The sequence below is a fragment of the Diceros bicornis genome, chromosome 19, assembly GCF_020826845.1.
Source record: "Diceros bicornis minor isolate mBicDic1 chromosome 19, mDicBic1.mat.cur, whole genome shotgun sequence".
Taxonomy (NCBI): Eukaryota; Metazoa; Chordata; class Mammalia; order Perissodactyla; family Rhinocerotidae; genus Diceros; species Diceros bicornis.
Window position 1 is genome coordinate 23,398,426 of NC_080758.1, and position 21,715 is coordinate 23,420,140.

Sequence of the window (21,715 nt, forward strand, 5' to 3'; positions counted from 1 at the left end):
TCTGAAAACAAGTGATCTGTGGGGACCTTTGATTTTTAACTGGGCACACAGCAGCCTGGACTCGACCATTTCCTAGGCTACCCTTGCAACAAGCTATGAGCAGTCTGGACAAGGGGTATAAGTAGGGGCCAGCCCGATGGCATAGTGGTTAAGTTCGCACACCCTGCTTTGGCGGCGCAGGGCTCGTGGGCTCGGATCCCGGGCGCAGACCTGCACATTGCTCATCAAGCCATGCTGTGGCGGTGTCCCACATACAAAACAGAGGAAGAGGGGGCCGGCCCGGTGGTGTAAGTGGTTAGGTGCGCGCGCTCCACTGCGGCGGCCCGGGGTTCGCTGGTTCGGATCCCGGGCACACACCGACACACCGCTCGGCAAGCCATGCTGTAGTGGCGACCCATATTAAAAAAAAAAAAAAAAAAAAGTGGAGGAAGATGGGCACAGATGTTAGCCCAGGGCCAGTCTTCCTCACCAAAAAAAAAAGCAGGTAGAGATAGGAGTGGTATATGGGGATGGCTCGCTCTTTTTTGCTATTGGTTTCTTTGCTGGCTGAAATGCACTTGGGATTCTGGAATCCGGCAGCCACTCTGAATGATGAGAAGATCTTGTGAATGGAAGCCAATCATGACATCAAACCTCAAGAAAAAAAGAAGCCTGGGGCTCTAGCATTACTATCTTAGTCATGAACTTGAGAGAAATAAACAGTCTTGTTCAAACCATTTTTTTTTCCCAAACATTATTTGTAGGCAAATGTAATTCCAATTAATACAGCCTCAAAACTAGTAAAGGGAATGGGGAAAGGGGTGTGTTAATCCAAAAGAAGGCAAGAAAAGAGAGAAGAAAAAAAGAAACCTCAAAAAAGTAGAACAAATACCACAAAGTAACAAGGTAGGAATAAAATATAGATATCCTACTATAAAGGGAGTACACTGTCTACTTCTGAAATAAAAATCACCGGACTGGACAGAACACAACAGCCAGGTATATCTGATTATAAGGACAGTGAAAGACTGAAAGTGAAAGGATGGAAAAGAGGTATGTTATACCAAACACTAACCAAAGGAAAGCTGGGACAGCAATACTCCTAACACATCAAATAAGACTTTAAGGCAAAACACAAATATAAATCCAGAAAAACACAGAGAGTGGATCAGGAAACATTTGCCAGGAATGTTACAACTCTAAACTTGATACACCTAAGATATCTCCAAAATAATATAAAGCAAAATTTGACAGCATTATAAGGAGAAACAGACAAACTCACCATCTTATAGGAAGTGGTATGATATAGATACATTCCCTAAACACAACACAATTAAATTGAAAACGAAATTAAGAACAAGCTAATCTTTGGATTAACACACCCCTGGCCCCATTCTAGTTCTCCCTCTACCACCTCATCTCAGCGGCCCCTGCACTTCTAGACGACCATTCCAGATCTCTCCTCAAACCTCCCGAGCTGCCTCCCACTTTCTCACTCTGCTCCCTTTCGTCACTATCTGTTCTCCACTTGGGCACTAGTTCAGTTCCTTCTCAGCTGCATAAGAATATCATCCCAGCAGCTGTCTCCTTTCTCTCCCATATCATGAATTCCCCCTTCCCTACAAGGTCCTTCTCAACAACATATAAACATGCTTACATCACTCCATTTAACAAGAAAAAGAACAAAAAAACCCAACCTTCTCCTCCCTTGACCCTATTAAAAAAAAAAAATTATCAATAGAGTTGACTATACTTGGCATCTCCAATTACTCTATTTTCTGTTAATCCTTCTCCAATCAGGCTGCCCCTCCCCCTGCCCCCTACCATCACCATTCCACCAAAACAGACCAGCTCTTCAAGGTCTTTAGTGACCTGGCATTTCTAGATCTGCCCTGTTGTGCCCATCCGCGGCATCTGACATCACTGATTCTCTCTTCTTGAAAACCTTATTCAGTTGGCTCCAACTGCCTTTTTTCCCATCTCACTGGTTGCTCCTCCCTTCCCACCATGAAGTACTAGTGTCTTGGGCCTCAGTCCTTGCATCGAGGCTCTCCTCTACTCCTTAGGCATTCTCATCTCATTTTTGGCCTTAATCTGTACTCTGATGACTCCCAAATATAATCTTCAACCTAGACCTCTGCCCAGAGTCATATGTCCAACTGCCTGCTCGGCTTCTCCACTCTGACACCTAATAATGTGTATCAAATTTATCAAGTTTAAAACTGAACTCCTGACTGTCCTCTTGATGTCTACACTAGTCTTCTCTATCTCAGTGGCAACTCCAGCCTTTTCATCACTCAGACTCCAAACCATTTTTGACTCCTTTCACTCTTATTCCATATCCAGCCCATCAAGAAATCCTGCTCTACCTTCCCAATATATCCAGAAGGTGACCCCCTCCCTTAAAGGCTCCATGGCCACCACCATCTTCTCTTACCCAGATGATGGTTACATCCTCCTACCTCATCTCACAACTTCCACTTCTCTCCCTCAACTCTCTTTTGAGTAAAGAATTCAGATTAATCCCTTAGAAAAGAATGTCAAGTTGCAGCACTCAAAACTCTGCAACGAGTTCTCCTCTGGGAGTGAAAGTCAAGGCTTTAAAAGCACCTCTGAGGCCCTCTGTGATTTGGGGTGCCACCACTCTGCCTTCATCTCCCCCTCTCTCCTCCTGCTCACTGCTGCAGCCACACCAGCCACCTTCCCTAAGCCTAGAAGCATTTGCCCATCACAGGAGTTCTCTGCCCCTACGGTCACCTCTGCTCTTCTGATCTCTAAGACCTCTCTCATTCCCTTCCTTCAGGTTTCTGCTCCAAGGTCACCTTCTCAGAGAGGCCTTCTCTGAGTCCCTATGTGGGACCGTGACACTGCCCCCACCCCACAACATGCAGCATCACTATCCTGCTCTTCCTATGCTTTATTTTCTTGGTTGCACATCTAACCATCCTACATATTATGTTTACTTGTGTATTTGGTTATTTTCTGTCTCTCTCCACGAGAATGTAAGCTCCACGAGGGCAGGGATGTTGTTTTGTTCACTGCTATATCCCTAGAAACTAGAACAGTGCCTGGCATATGGTAGGTACTCGTAACCACTGGCTGACTAAATGAAGGTCAGGAGCAGGGGAGAGATGCTGCTTTCTTCCTACTATTCCACAATGTCCTGAAGCTCCCACAGACAAGTTATGCAGAAGACACAGTGAGATTAGAAAAAGAGAGACAAAATTGCAATTCTAGCCAACAATATGATCATTTATGATGCAAATCTAAGAGACCTGAGAATTATACAAGATTGCTGGACACAAGATCAATGTACAAGGATCAAGCATCAGTTCTATCTACTGGCAATAACTAATTAGAATACACAAATACTAAAAAATGATTCATTTTACCATCAAAACAAAAATTGGAAAGTATCAAGGAATAAATCTAATAAAAATATTTAAGACCTTCATAGAGAAATTAATCAAACTCGAAAAGAAAGATATAAAAGGAGATCTGAATAAATGGAGAGAGATGAGAGAAACTTTATTCATAGGTAAGAGAACTCAATATTTCAGAGGTATCAATTCTTCCCAAAGTAATCTATAAACTCTATTTCCAGTCAACGTCCCAGCAAAATTTTTCTGAGCAACTTGATAAACTAATTCTAAAATTAGTACTGGAAGAATAAAGAGGTAAGTGGAGTTTTCCTTTTTGGACAAAAAGAATAGGGAAGGGGGATTCACTCTACTAGATACCAAGGCATGTTACACAGCTATGGTAATTAAAAGTTCTATTAGCACAGAAATAGGCAAAAGAGGAGCAGAACAGAATGGAGCTCAGAAACACGCCCTTGAGTACATGGAAATTTGGCAGAGGTTACTAGTTATTAGTATACTAGTTATTAGTATTACTAATCAGTGAGGAAAGTAGAGACACTTCAATAACTAGTGTTGTGACAGCTGGCTTTCCATATGAAAAAAATAAAATGAGATCCTAGAATGCACAAATATAAACTGCAGATGGATTAAACACCTAAATATGAAAAAACATAAAAAACAAATTTTGAAACCATGAAAAAATTTCTGTCATTGGTGTTCTTAAGAATCAAAGGTGCATTCAATACAGCAAGAAGATAGAATAATTATAAACGTTTACATATCTAATGACAGATCATCAAAATATATGAAGCAAAAACTGACAGAACTGAAGGGAGAAATAGACAGTTCTATAATAATAGTTGGAGACTTCAATACCCTACTCACAATAGTGGATAGAACAACTAGACGGAAGACAAGTAAGGAAACAGAGGACTTAAGCAACACAATAAACCAACTAGATCTAAGAGACCCATACAGAACACTCACCCCAACAATTGGAATACACATTCTTCTCAAGTGTACATGGGACATTTTCAAGGACAGATCACATGTTAGGCCACAAATTAAGACTCAGTAGATTTTTTAAAAGATAGATATCTTCTCTGACCACAATGGGATGAAGTTAGAAATCAATAACAAAAAGAAAACCGGAAAATTCACAAAATTGTGGAAATTAAACAACATACTTTTTTTTTTTTTGCTGAGGAAAATCTGCCCTGAGCTAACATCTGTGCCAATCTTCCTCTATTTTGTATGTGGGTCACTGCCACAGCATGGCTGACGAGTGGTGTAGGTCTGTGCCTGGGATCTGAACCCACAAACCTGGGCCACTGAGGCAGAGTGCGCTGAACTTAACCACTATGCCATGGGGCCGGCCTCCTAAACAATGTACTTTTAAACAACCAATGTATCAAAGAAGAAATCACAAGGGAAATTAGAAAATACTTAGAGATGAATGAAAATGAAAACACAATATACCGAACTTATGGGACACAGCAAAAGTGGTGCTAAGGGGGTAATTTATAGCTATAAATGCTTACACTAAAAAACAAGAAGGAGGGGCTGGCCTGGTGGCGTAGCAGTTAGGTTCGCGTGTTCTGCTTTGGCCGCCCAGGGTTCACCAGTTTGGATCCTGGGTGCACACTTACTCACTGCTAATCAGGCCATGCTGAGGCGGTGTCCCACATAGAAGAGCTACAACTCTACAACTATGATATACAACTATGTACTGGGGCTTTGGGTAGGAAAAAAAACAAAAAGAGGAAGATTGACAACAGATGTTAGCACAGGGCCAATCTTCCTCAAAAAAAAAAAAAAAAACAACCCAAGAAGGATCTCAAATCAGTAACCTAACTTTACAACTTAAGGAACTAGAAAAAGAAGAACAAGCTAAACCCAAAGTTAGCAAAAGGAAATAATAAAGATTAGAGCAGAGAGAAACAAAATAGAGAATAGAAAAACAATAGAGAAAAATCAATGAGGGCTGGCCCCGTGGCTTGGTGGTTAAGTGCGCGTGCTCCGCTACTGACGGCCCGGGTTCGGATCCCGGGCGCACACCGACGCACCGCTTCTCCGGCCATGCTGAGGCCGCGTCCCACATACAGCAACTAGAAGGCTGTGCAACTATGACATACAACTATCTACTGGGGCTTTGGGGAAAAAAAAAGAGGAAGATTGGCAATAGATGTTAGCTCAGAACCGGTCTTCCTCAGCAAAAAGAGGAGGATTAGCATGGATGTTAGCTCAGGGCTGATCTTCCTCACAAAAAAAAAAAAAAAAAGAAAAAAGAAAAAAGAAAAATCAATGAAACCAAAAGTTGTTTCTTCGAAAAGGTCAACAAAATCGACAAACCTTTAGCTAGAGAGACTAAGGGAAAAAGAGAGAAGACTCAAATTACTAAAATCAGAAATAAAAGTGAGGACATTACTACTGGTTCTACGGAAATAAAAACCACTATAAGAGAGTACTATGAACAATTGTATGCCAACAAATTGGATAACTTAGATGAAATAAACAAATTCCTAGAAACACAAAAGCTACCAAAACTAAATTACAAAGAAATAGATAATCTGAATAGACCTATAACTAGTAATTAGACTAAATCAGTAATCAAAAATCTCCCAACAAATAAAGGCCCTGTACCTGATGGCTTCACTGGTGAATTCTACTAAACATTTAAAGAAGAACTAATGCCAGTTCTTCTTAAACTTTTCCAAAAACTTGAAGAAGAGGGTACACTTCTTAACTCATTCTTATGAGGCCAGCATTACCAAAGGCAGACAAAGATGCTACAAGAAAACTATAGACCAATATCCCTTATAGAATGTTGATGCAAAAATCCTCAACAAAATACTAGCAAACAGAATTCAGCAGCATATTAAATCCCACAACAAAGTGGAGTTTATTCCTGGAATGCAGGGGTGGATCAATGTACAAAAATCAATGTAATATACCACATCAACAGAACGAAGGAAAAAAACCACTTGATATCTCAATTGATGCAGAAAAAACATTTGACAAAATTCAACACCTTTTCATGTTAAAAACACAACAAACTAGGAATAGAAGGAAACTACCTCAACATAATAACAGCCATATAAGAAAAACTCACAGCAAACATCGTACTCTATGGTGAAAGACTCAAAGTGTCTTTTCTAAGATCAGGAACAAGGCAAGGATGCCCACTTTCTCCACTTGTAATCAACATAACACTGTAAGTTCTAGCCAGAGCAATTAGGCAAGAAAAACAAATAAAAGGCACCCAAATTGGAAAAGAAGTAGTAAAATTATCTCTGTTTGAAGATGACATGATCTTACATGTAGAAAACCCTAAAAATGCCATAAAAAAACCATTAGAACTAATAAATGAATTCAGCAGACTAGCAGGTGAATACACAAAAATCAGCTGCATTTCTATATACCAACAACTACAAAAACAATTCCATTTATAGTAGTACTAAAAAGAATAAAATATTTAGGAATTAACTTAACCAAGGAGGGGAAAGACTTATACAATGAAAACTACAAAATACTGCTGAAAGAAATTAAAGAAGACATAATAAAAGGAAACCATGCTCAGGGATTAGAAGACTTAATATTGTTAAAATGTCAATACTACCCAAAGCAATCTACAGATTCAATGTGCTCCCTATCAAAATCCCAATGACGTTTTTTGCAGAAACAGACAAACCCACCCCTATAATTCGTATGGCATCTCCAGGGACCCTGAACAGCCAAAACAGTCTCGAAAAAGAAGAACAAAGTTGGAGGACTTGCACCTCCTAATTTCAAAACTTACTACAAAGCTACATAATCAAAACAGTGTGATACTGGCATACAGACAGACAAACAGACCAATGGAATAGAACGAAGAGCCCAGAAATAAACCCTTGCAAACATGGCCAAATGATTTTTTTTTATTATTATTATTTTTAAAGATTTTATTTATTTATTTATTTTCCCCCCAAAGCCCCAGTAGATAGTTGTACGTTATAGCTGCACATCCTTCTAGTTGCTGTATGTGGGACGTGGCCTCAGCATGGCGGGAGAAGCGGTGCGTCGGTGCGCGCCTGGGATCCGAATCCGGGCCGCCGGCAGCGGAGCGTGCGCACTTAACCGCTAAGCCACGGGGCCGGCCCGGCCAGATGATTTTTGACAAGAGTGCCAAGACCATTCAATGGGGAAAGGACAGTCTTTTCAACAAACGGTGCTGGGAAAACTCAATATCCACACGCAAAAGAATGAGGTTGGACCCTTATCAACACCACCTAAAAAAATTAACCCAAAATGGATCAAGGACCTAAATATAAGACCTAAAACAATAAAAGTCTTAGAAGAAAACATAGGACAAAAGCTTCATCACACTGGATTTGGCAGTGATTTCTTGGATATGACACCCAAGACACAGGTAATAGAGGAAAAAATAGACAAATTAGACTTTATGAAAATTTAAAAATTTTGTCATCAAAGACCCTATCTACAGAGTGAAAAGGCAACCCACAAAATAGGAGAAAATATCTGCAAATCATATATCTTATAAAGGATTTACAATCAGAATATATAGAGAATTCCCAAAACTCAAAAGAAAAACAAACAACCAGATTCAAAATAGGCAAAGGATCTGAAAAGACATTTCTCAAAGAAGATATACAAATGGCCAACAAGCACATGAAAAGATGCTCAACATCATTAATCATTAGGGAAATGCAAATCAAAACCACGAGATACCACCTCTAGTTTCTATTGGCCCCTAGAGTAACTAGAGGATTCTTTTCTGAAGAAGATTCTGAAGGATTCCACAGAAAAGATACTGAGCTTTCGAAGTCTTCTCCTAAGGAAAGGCCAGTTTGTCACCCAATCACCCTAGAGCAGGATGTCCTTAAACTTAGCTGGGCAACAAACAACTTTAATGTTAGCAGTATGTGTCACTTTGTCACTGATAGAAATCACAGATAATTTCATATCACATTATAGTTGTCACAGTTACCTTGAAATAATGTTTACCGTCATCACTACTTCAAAATTACAGTAACCAGACTGACGGCTAGATCTTATTATTTAATGCCTTGACAAACAAGTACACAAATTATTATATCACAAATTTATTTAATATTTTGATAATTGTATATTAATGTAATTGGTATCCTTTGTTATCTTGATATAATTTTTGCTTTATGTTATTTAAAACCAATTTTCTGTGGTGTCCACAGAAGCCTACATTTCCACAAGCCCTGCCCACACAGAGCTGCCAGATAGCTTCTCAGTGCCTCCATCTTTTATCCTGATTTTCATTAAATTAATATATGTTCAAAACTTAAAAAGTAAGTGGAAGCACAGCAATAAAAGAAATGTAGATAAATTGGACTTTATCAAAATTAAAAACTTTGGTACATCAAGCGATACTATCAAGAAAGTGAAAAGACAACCTACACAATGAGAGAAAATATTTGCAAGTCGTATATCTGATAAGAGCCTATTATCCAGAATATATAAAGAACTCTTATAACTCAACAACAAAAGGACAAATAACCCAATTAAAAAATGAGCAAAGAAACTGAACAGATATTTCTCAAAGAAGATATCCAAATGACCGATAAGAACATGAAAAGATGCTCAACACCAGTCATCAGGGAAATGCAAATCAAAATGACGATGAGATACCACTTCATACCTACTAGGATGGCCGTAATTTAAAAAAAAAAGATGGAAAATAACAAGTGTTAGCAAGGAGAGAAATTGGAATGCTTGGTGCATCGCTGATGGGCATGTAAAATGGTGTAGCCACTGTGGAAAACAGTTTGGCAGTTCTTCAAAAGCTAGACATAGATTACCACATGATCCAACAATTCCACTCCTAGGCATATACCCAAAAGAATTGAAAACAGGGACTGAAACAGATACTTGTATGCCGGTGTTCACTGCAGAATTATTCATAGTAGCTGAAAGGTGGAAATAACCCAAGTGTCCATCAACAGATGAATAGACAAAATGTGATATCTAGGTACAATGGAAATATCATTCAGCCATAAAAAGGAATGAAGCTCTGATATATGCTACAACACAGATGAAGTTTGAAAACATGCCAAACACAAGAGGACAAACATTGTAACATCCCACTTATACGAAATATCTTAGAATAGGCAAATTCATAGACACCGAAAGTAGATTAGAGGTTACCAGGGACTGGGTGGAGGGAGGAATAGGGAGTTATTGCTTAATGGGTACAAAATTTCTGTTTGGGGTGATGAAAAAGTTCTGGAAATAGATATTGGTGATATGCAACACTGTGAATGTAAGTAATGCCACTGAATTGTATGCTTAAAGGTGGTTAAAATGGAAAATTTTTTGTTATATATATTTTACCACAATAAAAAAATGAAAAAGTTAAAAATGGAATTATCATATGATCCAGCAATTCTACTCCTAGGTATATCTCAGGAGATCTGAACACAGCATTATTCATAATAGCTTCTATCCTGCTATTAAAGAGTTTTTATCCTGATGCTTAAATAATTATTTCTTCATCTTTAATGTTATTACCATATATTACTAACATACTAGTATATTACCATGACTTTTGCTATTTTTATTTTTATATAGTTAGCTTTTGGAAACTCTAAAATTAAGTTTTATTTTAAATTAAATCATAAAATTAAAAAACAAGTGGAACTACTAGGCTTACAACAAAAACAGCAATCTCCTTCCTACTCCTGAATCAGTTCCTCACTTTTAAATATGAATAAACAACCAAAGATTACTGACATTCCAGGAGAGCCTCCAACCAAAAGACAAATAGAAAAAAGGAACCTAAAGGAAACAGACACAACATGAAAACTTATGTTAAGTCTCAGAGAGGTAGGAGAAGATACTACATGCATAAAACAAGGACAAAAATATTATGAAAAAGGAGCAGAATAAGAAAGAGTTCCTATATGGACAGCCACAGTAAACACTTGATGGACAGTTTGGAGATAAAGTCAAGAAAACCTCCCAACCTCAACTGATTTCTCCAACAGAAATATACAAATAGCCAATAAATACATGCAAAGATGCTAGAACATTATTAGCCATCACAGAAATGCAAATCAAAACCACAATGAGACTGGACGGCCACATGCAAAAGAATTAAAGTAGACCATTATGTTACACCACACCCAAAACTTAACTCAAAATGGATTAAAGACTTGACTGTAAGACCAGAAACCATAAAACTCTTAGAAGAAAACACAGGCAGTATGCTCTTTGACATCAGTCTTAGCAGTATATTTTTGAATACCATGTCTCTCCAAGCAAGAGAAACAAAAGAGAAAACAAACAAATGGGACTACATCAAACTAAAAAGCTTCTTCACAGCAAAGGAAACCATCAATAAAACAAAAAGACAACATAACAACTGAGAGAAGATATTTGCAAATCGTATATCTGATAAGGAGTTAATATTCAAAATATATGAAGAACTCATACAACTCAACAACAAAAAAACAGTCCAATTAAAAAATGGGCAAAGGATCTGAACATTTTTCCAAAGAAGATATACAGATGGCCAACAGGCATATGAAAAGACGTTCAACATCAATAATTATTAGGGAAACGCAAATCAAAACTACAATGAGATATCACCTCACGCCCTTCAGAAGGGCTATAATTAAAAAGACATGAAATAACAAGTGTTGGAGAGCATGTGGAGAAAAGGGAACCCTCATATACTGTTGGTGGGAATGTAAACTGATGCAGACACTATGAAAAACAGTTTGGAGATTCCTCAAAAAATTAAGAACTACCATATGATCCAGCTATTCCACTTCTGGGTATTTATCCAAAGAATACAAAAACATCAACTCAAAAAGATATTTGCACCCTTATGTTCACTGCAGCATTATTCACAATAGCCAAGACTTGGAAACAATCTAAGTGCCAGTCAATGGATGAGTGGATAAAGAAGACGAAGTATATATACACAATGTAATACTACTTACCCATAAAAAAAGATTACATCTTGCCATTTGCAACAACATGGATAGCCCTTGAGGGTATTATGCTAAGCAAAATAAGTCAGCCAGAGAAAGCCAAATACCATACGATTTCACTCATATGTGGAAGATAAAAACAACAACAACAAACACACAGACAGATATAGAGATTAGATTGATGGTTACCAGAGGGGGAGGGGGAGGGCAAAAGGATTAACAGGGCACATGTGTATAGTGACAGATGGTAACAGTCTTTGAGTGGTGAACATGATGTAGTCTACACAGAAATCAAAATACAATGACGTACACCTGAAATTTATATAATGTTATGAACCAATGTTACCTCAATAAAAAAATAAACTTAAAAAAAAAACCCACAATGAGATACTACTTCACACCCACTAGGATGGCTATAATCAAAAAGAGCAGTAATTACCAGTGTTGGTGAGGATGTGGAAAAATTAGAACCATCATATACTATTGCTGGTGGGAATGTTAAATGGTGTAACCACTGTGGAAAACAGTTTGGCGGTTCCTCAAAAAATTAAACACAGAGTTACCATATGACCCAGCAATTCTACTCCTAGGTATGTACCCAAAAGAAATGAACATACATCCACACAAAAACTTGTACACAATATGTTCACAGCAGCATTATTCATATTGGCCCAAAAGTGGATAGAACCCGAATGTCCATCAACAGATAAGTGCATAAATAAAATGTAGTATATTCATAAAATGGAATATTATTCAGCAATAAGGAATGAAGTACTGACACATGCTACAACACGGATGAACCTAGAAAACATTATGCAAAGCAAAAGAAGCCAGACACAAAAGACCACATATTGTATAGTCCCATTTATATAAATGATCAGAATAGGCAAATCCACAGAGACAGAATTAGTGGTTGCTAAGAGCAAGGGGGGAGGAGGTGATGAGGAGTGAAAGCTTATAGTTATGGGGTTTCTTTTTGGAGTGAAGAAAATGTTCTGAAACCAGATAGTAGTGATGGTTGCACAACACTATGAGTGTACCAACTGCCACTGAATTGTACACTTTAAAAAGGTGAATTTTATGGCATATGAATTATATCTCAATAAAGCTGTTACAGGTTGGAAAAAAAAAAAGAAAAAGAAAAGCTTCCAGAAAGATAGACAAAAAAGATAAGATTTGAGGAAGAAAAGATCAGAGACTAAGGATCTATCCAGCAGGTCCACCTGCGTGACAGGAATTCTAGAGAGAGAAAACAAGAAATGCAAGTGAGGAAATTATTTTTAAAAATTAATGCAAGACTATTTCTTAGAAATGAAAGACCTGAGTCTCCACATAGAAATGGCCTTCTAACTACTAGCACCATAAATGAACAAAAACCCATTCCACAGCACATCACTGAGAAATTTCACAAGAGAGGTAAAGTGAAGATCCTAACAGCTTCCAGAGATAAAAAATACACAGCACTGAGAACTGCAATGGCATCAAACTTTTCAGCACAAGTAACGGAAGCTAAACACAATACAGTCTTTAAGATTCTGAGGGAAAATTATTTTCAACTTTATTTTTATATTTATTTTATATATATAATTTATATAAAAATTATATATATAAATTTATAACATATAAATTATATATACATATAAACACATATATTTATATATATATATTTATTATTTTTAACTTTACACCCAGCCAAACTGTGTGAAGTCTGAATAAAGATATGCAAAGTTTCCAAAAATTTATCTTCAATTGAAGATGTGCTCCAGGAAAATGAGCGACTAAAACCAAGAAAGCAGCAGACCATGTGGTCCAAAAAGTAGGGTGCCCATTATGGGAAGCGGCTGAAGGCAGTCCAGGTGATGAAAAGGGGAATCTCCGGACAGCAGCTAGGTGGCAGGCCCAGAACGCAGCCTGGCCAGACCAGAGCAGAGGCAGAGGGCACCAGGAAAAATGAGAACCCAAGAGATTATCTGATATGTTTGCACATCTGGAAAATAATACTGAAGAGGGTTGGCAGATCTGGTGGAGCATGTGAAAAAATTACAAATAAGAGCTTAGAAAATGATGTAAAAAAAATGAGGCAACTATTCATTCTAGGGAAAACAAAATGTATAAAAAAGAAAATGAAATCATAATATATTACTAGGCTCTGCAATGAACAATATTTGCATGCTCACAGTAAACAGAAATACTGGTTGTTATTTAATCCAAAACTGTGATGTAATATAGGGAGGGTGGGGCACAGGAGGTGGAGGTAACAGAGCTAAATACTCATCTAGTATGGCAGGAAATCAATCCATAATGCTGATTAAATTTTAGAGAGGAAATTAAAGGTAATCACATTTATAATTTTATTTATTTATTCATTTTTCCCCCCAAAGCCCCCGTAGATAGCTGTATGTTATAGCTGCACACCCTTCTAGTTGCTGTATGTGGGACGCGGCCTGAGCATGGCTGGAGAAGTGGCACGTCGGTGCGTGCCCGGAATCCGAACCCGGGCCGCCAGCAGCGGAGCGCGCACACTTAACCGCTAAGCCACGGGGCCGGCCCAAGGTAATCACATTTAAAAAAAGAAATATGAAGGTAAATACCAGAATATACAGCTAATGAGAGCTGAAAGTGGAGAAGACTAAGGTAGGGCAGTGGGCTGAATGGTTTCTGTTAGAAGCCTTTCAGTGTTCTCTGATCCTTGCCTCCATTCTGATTTTTTAAATATATTATTGTAAAGGGTTATTAGATATATACCTCACAACAGCGGTGTGACATCAAAGCTGGGAACTGGCCTGGAGGACAGTGAAAACGGTGACTCCTAAGTGCTCCCTGAATCATCAAAGGGTGCTTTCCTCGGGCCCCACCCCATCACGTGTCAGTGGGATGCTGGCTCTGTCCCTTCTGGATGCTCTAGAGACCTGTCCTTCCCGTGTGTTCTGTGCAGGAGGAGCTAACTGGGGATTGGAGCTTTGACTGAACCAAGTCAGGGCAGGGTATGGCTCCTGGAGCTTCCCAAAGGCCTGCCTCCAAACCACCCCTCCCCTATATCAACCACCTGCGAATCTAGGCCCCCTACATATTTCTAGCTCTTGAACTAATTTATGGGGGGAATTTTTGGAAATAGGCATGGTATAGTTAGAAACATAAGTGGAAAAGTAGATGACTTCTGTCTCACCCATTTATAGTTCCTCACACCCTTTTGAGGCCCACAGTTAGATCCTTGGTGCTTGGCACACAGTAGGTGCTCAATAGGAGCTGAAGGCATAATTATGGTACCAACTTTCTCTGGGTCCAGCACTTCATAGGGCCCTTTACATGCACTGCCACATTCAATCCTCACAATATACTTATGCAGTTAGAGGTAGGATTATCTCCCCGTTACAGATAAGGAAATTGAGGCTCAGAGTAACTTGACCAAGGTCACTTCACTAGTAACGGAAGAGCTGGGATTCAACCAGGTATGGCTGATCCCACAGCCTGTACAACTAGCAGCTGTTGCCATAAAGCCTTTCTGTAAAAAGGTTTCCTTAGGCAGATGCATGGATAGAGGAAAGGAAAGAATGAAAAGAAGAGGTGAGCTCACAACTGACCCGAGAAGAGAACCTAAGAGACCCTCCCCGCTCTGAGGCTATCTGGTTGGAAGCTGCAGAACTAGCTGTGTATCCACCTTCTCCCCTCGCCCCAGGGGGCCATCCTTGCAGCACCTACCTTCTTCAGAGAGGTTGTTCTCTTTGGTCTCCTTGTCCATCTGGCAGCACCAGCCTTCCAGCCGCTCCGTTTCTGCCTGGAGTAGCTTCAAGAACCAGTAGCCATCTCGGCGGCAGGCCCCTGGCTGTGCCGGCTCTGCCGGGGAGCTGGAGGAGGTCTCGAGCCAGGGGTCAGGTGGGGGCAGCGAGGATGCCTCTAGGGCAGGGTCGCTGTTGTCTCCATAGGAGAGGTTGCGCTTGATCTGGGCAATCTTGGGGGCCTGCCGAGGGCCGGCATCAATGCTGACAGAGTTGGGGTGCGGGGTACAGTCCGGGAGGCTCCTCTCAGACGACTTACAGCTTGAGTCATTGGCATCCTGGGTATCTGAGTCGGTGTCCCGTCTGGAGGACATGCTGTGAGAGGGGGCGCTGCTTCTGTGGTTGGGGGGTGGAGTGGGGTGGGGACAGGAAGGGGTGAGAGTCACCAAGAGGGCCAGAGACCAGAGGCCACCCCAACCCGGACACACGGGAGACAGAGAAACGGATGCATCATCTGCTCACCATGCGCCTGAAGCGGGTCCCACAGCCCGGATCTCATTCTCTGCTCAGCCCTTGCCCCACCCACCACGCCCACACGCACACACGCACACACACACATGGACAAGGTCATAAGGTTGCCTGTTTACTGCAGTGGGGCCAGGAAGACCACCAGCATCGGGGAGCCGGGCCATGTCTCCACCCGGCCTTGGCCCCCCATGGGCGGATTAATCTCACAGAGCACGTGCTCATTTGCCCACCCGCCTGCCTGCCCAGCCTCCCATGCCTGGGCCACCACCCGCACCCAAACCCAGCTTGGTTATTAGAAATCCAGCAAGGAGAAGTGGGTTAGCGAGAGCAGGAGAAGGCGGCGCAGGAGAGGTGAGAGCAGAGGGCGGGAGAGAAGAGGGGAGAAGCAGCCACCACCTCTGTGCGACTTACCGCCAGTCGTCCTCTACCTGAACCCCGATGGACTGGAATTTGGTAGCGGGACTGGGCTCCTCTTTTGGCACTGGCTGAATGCAGTCAACCTTATTGAAGGACAACGACAGCAACAGCACAGAGACAAAGACAAAAATAAAAAACAAACACCACACTTGCTGCTGAAATTCACATTAGTGGAACGACGCAAAAAGACAAGTGGACAGACAGACACGAGGCATGCAGACACCACATGGGCCCGAGGCCGGACCAGGTTAAGCCGGGCACTGCTCATTCGCACGGAGGCGGGCGGGAGGTGGGATGGGGTGGAGATGACTGGCTTTCCCTACTCTGAGGAGGGTGCCATCACATCGATCGCTTTGGGTCCGTTGTCCTCCGAGAGGTGGGAACCGTTCCTTCTAGTCCTCTCCTTTACACACATCAGAGAGAAGAAAAAAAAGGACGAAAGAGAAAGAAGACACACACACACAAGGCCACAGCCGTTATCTGGTGTAGTCGAAGCTGGGGGCTGTCTCGAGGCTCAGATCACTCCCCCAACCCTGCAGCTGAAGGGCAGGCTGGAGGTGCCTGTACTGGGCAAACCTCGGATAGCAGTTCTGGATCTGAGAACTGCCACCAAGGCAATAGCTGGCGAAGCCCCTGGACACTACGACATGCCATCCCTGGGCCTTGATCACACTTGGCTGAGGTTACCTTCAGCACTGAGCGCCTGGGGAGCAGTAGGAAGGGCCAGGGCAGGGCCAACTGCAAAGCTAGCACTCTTTCTCTACACTCCTGTGAACTGCAAAGAAACATGGCAACAATGATGCCCTGGGCCTGCCTTTCTTTTCTGGGACAAAGGTGTGTGGCCATGGAGCAGCCAGGCCAGCCCTTCCATCATGACTCATGAATAAGGGAGAACCCACACTTGACCTAGGACTTGAGGCACCAAGGGATGGGATGAGGGTTGTCAGGGTATCCTTGGAAATTGGGGATTCTCCAGTCTCTTGGCTTCACGGAAGCATCAGGGGCCAGGGGGCTGAGCAACAGGCTCCTCCTTGCCATGGCGGTGCGGCCGCACTTCTTCAGCAAGAGCCAGCTCCGAGAATGCAGCATCACTGGACCTCAAGGAGCTGCAATGAGGGCATGGAATGGGGGTAGGGGGGAATCTGGGGAAGGAGAAGCCTAGAATAGGCCCAAGATGTGGAGTTCTCATCCTCATGTGAACTTCTGGGTGAAAGGAATCAAGACTGAGCCTAACTCAGGCCTTTTGGAAAGACAGGAGCATCTGGTTTGGCCAAGGAGAGGGGAGGGCTGCCCAAAGACCCTGGGTGGTCAGGACCCAGAGTCAGAGACTAGGCTACTTTCTGTGTTCCTAAGAACCCCTCCCGGAGCGGCTGTACAGGGCAGGGGCTGGACCCCTTATGAAGGAGCCCAGAAAACAAACAGGAGAGTCTCCTCGCCAACTCTCTTCTTATATATGTGGGGACACTGAAGCCCAGAGCTGCCTCTTGCGGGGAAGGAAATTCAGGCAAGTGCAAGAAATTGGTCAGCGAGCCGTCTCTGTTCCATTCAGCCCCTTTTGTTTCTTGTGTTCCTTCCACATTCCACTGCTTTGTCATCCACTTTGCCACGTCCAATTGCTCAGGGGTGGCTGGGGAAATGGAAATTCCTTCCAACCCTAAGCTACAATGCACACCACCTTGACCGCCCCCCCGGGTTTAGTAGGGCTCTGCCTCCCCCAAGCTCCTGGCCCACTGTAGCTTCCCCCCCTCCTTGCCCTGAGTGTGCTCCACTTTAGTGTGGAAGTCCAGCCAGGGCAGGGAGAGTCCTCTCACTCTGGATTTAGAGCACCTCCTGAAAACTGCAAGGCGGGGCCCAAGTTTCCCCAGTTCAGCTAACAGAAGACAGATTACTGATGTTAGGTGCATGCAGGGGTGCAATGAAGCAGTGGAGGGGAAGCTAGCACACCCTGCCCTGCTGTGTGCCATGGCCATGGGTACACAGTGAGTCTGGCTTCCAGGAAGGTCTGCTGGCTTTGGCCACTTGGTCCTAGGGAACCACCTGCCTGGATCCTTTCCCACGGAGAGAGGCATCAGGACCAGTATCACATTTCTCAATTTGACATGAGCCTGGCGCCTTGAGCCACCTACCTGTCCCCAATGCCCGAGAGGGCTCTGGGCAAAGGTCCCCTCGAGCAACCCCCATGGCTTAAGGGTCCTGGGTCCTGGGCTCCTGGCCCACTGGCGTCTATGCTCCACGCTGCTCCCGCTGCCAAGCGGGGCTTAGGTCTCCGCACCCGAGCTGACCTTGGATTAGAGAACTGTTAGGCCAGTCCCGCCTCCCACACACTGGCTGGCAGGGCAAAGGGTAGAATGGACAGACAGACAGTGGACAGGCAAACAGTGGACAGGAGATGGCTGGCTGAGTGTAACTACATTCACTGGGACAACCCATCGGAGGAGCAGAGACATGCCCACAGCTACAGACGTCGCAGCACATGTAGGTGACGTGAGGAAGGCATGGCTATGGGTGGAATTTGGTTTGGCCACTTGGGGCCAACCCCCCAAAATAGACAGACTTTTGTCTATTGTCACTTTTGTCCAAGAGACCTAGTGGGCTTCCACCAGATGTAATTACACACAGGCAAGTGCACGGAGCGGGCCAAGGACACACGAGTGTGAAAGGGGCCCCTACTTGTATTCCTATAGATGACAGTTTCCTTTTGGGGATGGCCTCAGGGTGGGATTCGTTGCTGGTCAGCGTCCCTTGTTCGCTCTTCAGAGCTGCATGTTTTGGGGGCTGCTCGGGGGCCTCGGGGGCTGGGGTGATTAGGCCCCGTGTCACGCTGGGCGGTCGGGTACTGCTGTCTAGGCTGTCCGACGAGTTGCTCAGGCCTGACTGGCTTGCCACCTCGCTCTTGTGGTCTTGGCTGTCCAGATAGGTGTCCTGGGCAGATTCGGTACTGCTCTGGACCGTGACTGAGATGAATGGCTTTGACGTGGTGCGTGGCGGGACCGGTGGCGGGGTCTTCTTATATGCCACTAGGCATGATGAACCTGCAGATGGGTGAGAGGAGGATAAGGGAGAAGGTGAGCCCCCCAAACCCTCTCGAGCCCCTTTCAAGTCTGAGGCCCTACCTGACCCGGCCCTAGCTCTGGCCTCAGCCATTCCCTCAGCGAGGATTTCTGGAGCAGGAGAATGGGAGTCAGATGCAGCAGTGACCAAGACAGACACAGGCCCTGCCCACCCTCATGCTAGGCCAAGGCCAAATCTAGTGGGGGATGCCAACACTGACCAAAGATATCCTCTACCTCATAGTCACACACAAAGGTATTATCCAGCTGGGGCATGGGCTAGACGGTGAGGTACCACAGGCTATGACAGAGCCTGAACCATGCCAGGGGAAGCAGTGACAGCAGAGTGGAAGTCAGGACACCTAAGGAATGGTCAACCCTGCTTTCCTTAAGCTGAGAGAGACCTACTGCTCCCCCTGGTCTTTTATTCTACTCTACCTTCCCTATACCTCTGTTCCCTCTGCTTGGATGCCCCCTCCCTGTCTGGTCAAAAACCAACACATCCTTCAGGGACCCCCTAACCCTTCCCCCATCTTGCCATTTCCACTTCACCTCCATTACGTGAAAACCCCATACACCAGTCTGTCTCCTCCAAGACTTCATCATGCCTGGTCTGCCTCCCTGTACTCCACGGAGATTCAGGGAACCAGGACCTGCCATGGGTGGGACCTGGGGTCATCTCCGAATAACATTCCCGGCGTGGGGCTGGCCCACAGCTGGCTTCTCAGATGCTGAACTTTTTGTTTCAAACAGAAGGTGCTTTTCAAACAGCAGTAGCTACTTGCTATGAGGGGCTGGGTCAGATTCAAGGGCCTTTCTCAGCATCTTAACTCCAAATGCCCATTGTCCAGTGCCCTTTCTGGGCCTGGGCTGGGAGCAGGAGCCAAACAAGTGACTTGAAGCCCTGCCTCCAAAGGGCTACCAACCATGGTCGTGGTAATGGCCCCATGGAAACCCACAAAAGTAGGCCCCGTGCCACAGAGGCTGTGGGCAAGGCATAGCAGAACCTATTCAACTGCCACTATGAGCTATCACTACACAAACCTATCAGAATGGCTAAAATAAAAAACAATGACAACACCAAATGATGGTGAGGATGTGGAGAAACAATCACTCACTCATACATTGCTGGTAGGAATGTAAAATGATACAACCACACTGGAAAACATTTTGGCAGTTTCTTTTAAAATTAAACATGCTATTACCATATAACCTAGTAACTGCACTCTTGGGTACTTATCCCTTGGAATGATAACATGTTCAGAAAAAACTCATACTGAATCATGGCAGATTTGTAATAGACAAAAAGTGGAAACAACCTAGAGGCCCTTCAATGGGTGAATGGTTAAACAAACTGTAGCATCCAGACTGTGGAATATTACTCAGCAATAACACTAAATGAACTACGGATATAAGCAACAACTTGGATGAATCTCAAGTGAATTATGCCAAGTGAAAAAAGCCCATCCCCAAAAGTTACATACTGTATGATTCTATTTATAAAGGATTCTTTAAATGACCCAATTATAAAGATGGAGAACAGATTAGCGGTTGGTGAGGAAGACTAAGCAGAGAGGGGGAGAGGGTGACGGAGAGGCTGGGAGGAACGTGGGTGTGGTTATAAAAGGGCGACAAGAAGGATCCTTGTGTGTGCTGACTCATGGAACAGTTCTGCATCTTGACGGTGGTGGTGGATACATGACTCTACAAATGTGATGAAACTGCACAGGACCAAATACACACACAAGTGAGCACAAGCGGAAATGGTGAAATCTGAATAAGATTGGTGGATTGTATCTATGTCAATATTCTAGTTATGATATAATACTACAGTTTTGTAAGATTTTATCATGGCGGGAAACTGGGTAAACGATACATAGGATCCCTCTGTATTATTTCTTACAACTGCTTGTAAATTACAATGACCTAAAAATAAAAAATTTAATTTAAAAAGCCCATCCGTCTGTCCATTCATCCAACAGACATCTATTAAGCCAGGCCCAGAACTGGATTCCAGGGAAGTGACGAGCCCTCATTAGCTGGGAAATGAGTGCTTCAACAGCAACAGATACCACAATGAGAAAGGCCAGGAGCTGGGAGCCGTGTCTTGTGCCTGGCCTAGCCTGGAGGTGACAAAGTGCTCTGGGAGCTCAGAGCCAGAAGCACTAAAGTTCCACTCTGTTGAAAACTTTCCAGTCCTGCTCAGGACTTGAGAAAAACTCAGGGATCCCCCAGATAGACACACTCGCAATCTCTGACTCCTCAACCTGAGAAGGGCAGCGCGTGGGCAGAAGGAGAATCAAGGCAGCAGGGCAGGCAGGAGGCGGGGCTTCGGTCCACAGAAGAATGACCCTCCAATGCTCCTCCCTGTGGGAGGAGGGACAGGCGGCTTCAGGGAAGCCAAGCTCCTGTACTCAGCTGGCCATAAGGCATAGGCTGACAGCCAAAAGCTGGGTCATTTACTGAGCTGCGTTCAGCAGCTTTGTGGCTTTGTAATTTAAGCCTCACAGTGACTCTGTGAGGTGGGGATACGATTATGCCCACTCTACGGATGGGGCACTTAAGGCTCAGAAAGGTTAGAAAACACCCAAATTGCCAACAGTAAGTGGCAACCACATCTGTTTGACAGTACAGCCCTCCTCACTCTGCTCCCCAGGCCTCAGGCCCCTTCCTGCTGGGCTGGGGCTCCAAGGGTC

The 21,715-nt window shown here is 43.5% G+C and overlaps 1 protein-coding gene across 4 annotated transcripts in view; it reads right to left on the reverse strand.

Annotated features, from left to right (window-relative positions):
* Positions 1-21,715, reverse strand: part of DLGAP4 (DLG associated protein 4) — a 144,322-nt gene that overhangs the window by 17,590 nt on the left and 105,017 nt on the right. For all 4 annotated transcript variants that reach the window (XM_058562759.1, XM_058562758.1, XM_058562760.1 and 1 more), the window contains 3 exons: positions 18,640-19,001; positions 15,964-16,052; positions 15,008-15,420 (listed from right to left, as the gene is read on the reverse strand). In XM_058562759.1, the coding sequence (XP_058418742.1) occupies positions 15,008-15,420; positions 15,964-16,052; positions 18,640-19,001 (864 nt within the window). The remainder of the gene's footprint in view (positions 1-15,007; positions 15,421-15,963; positions 16,053-18,639; positions 19,002-21,715) is intronic.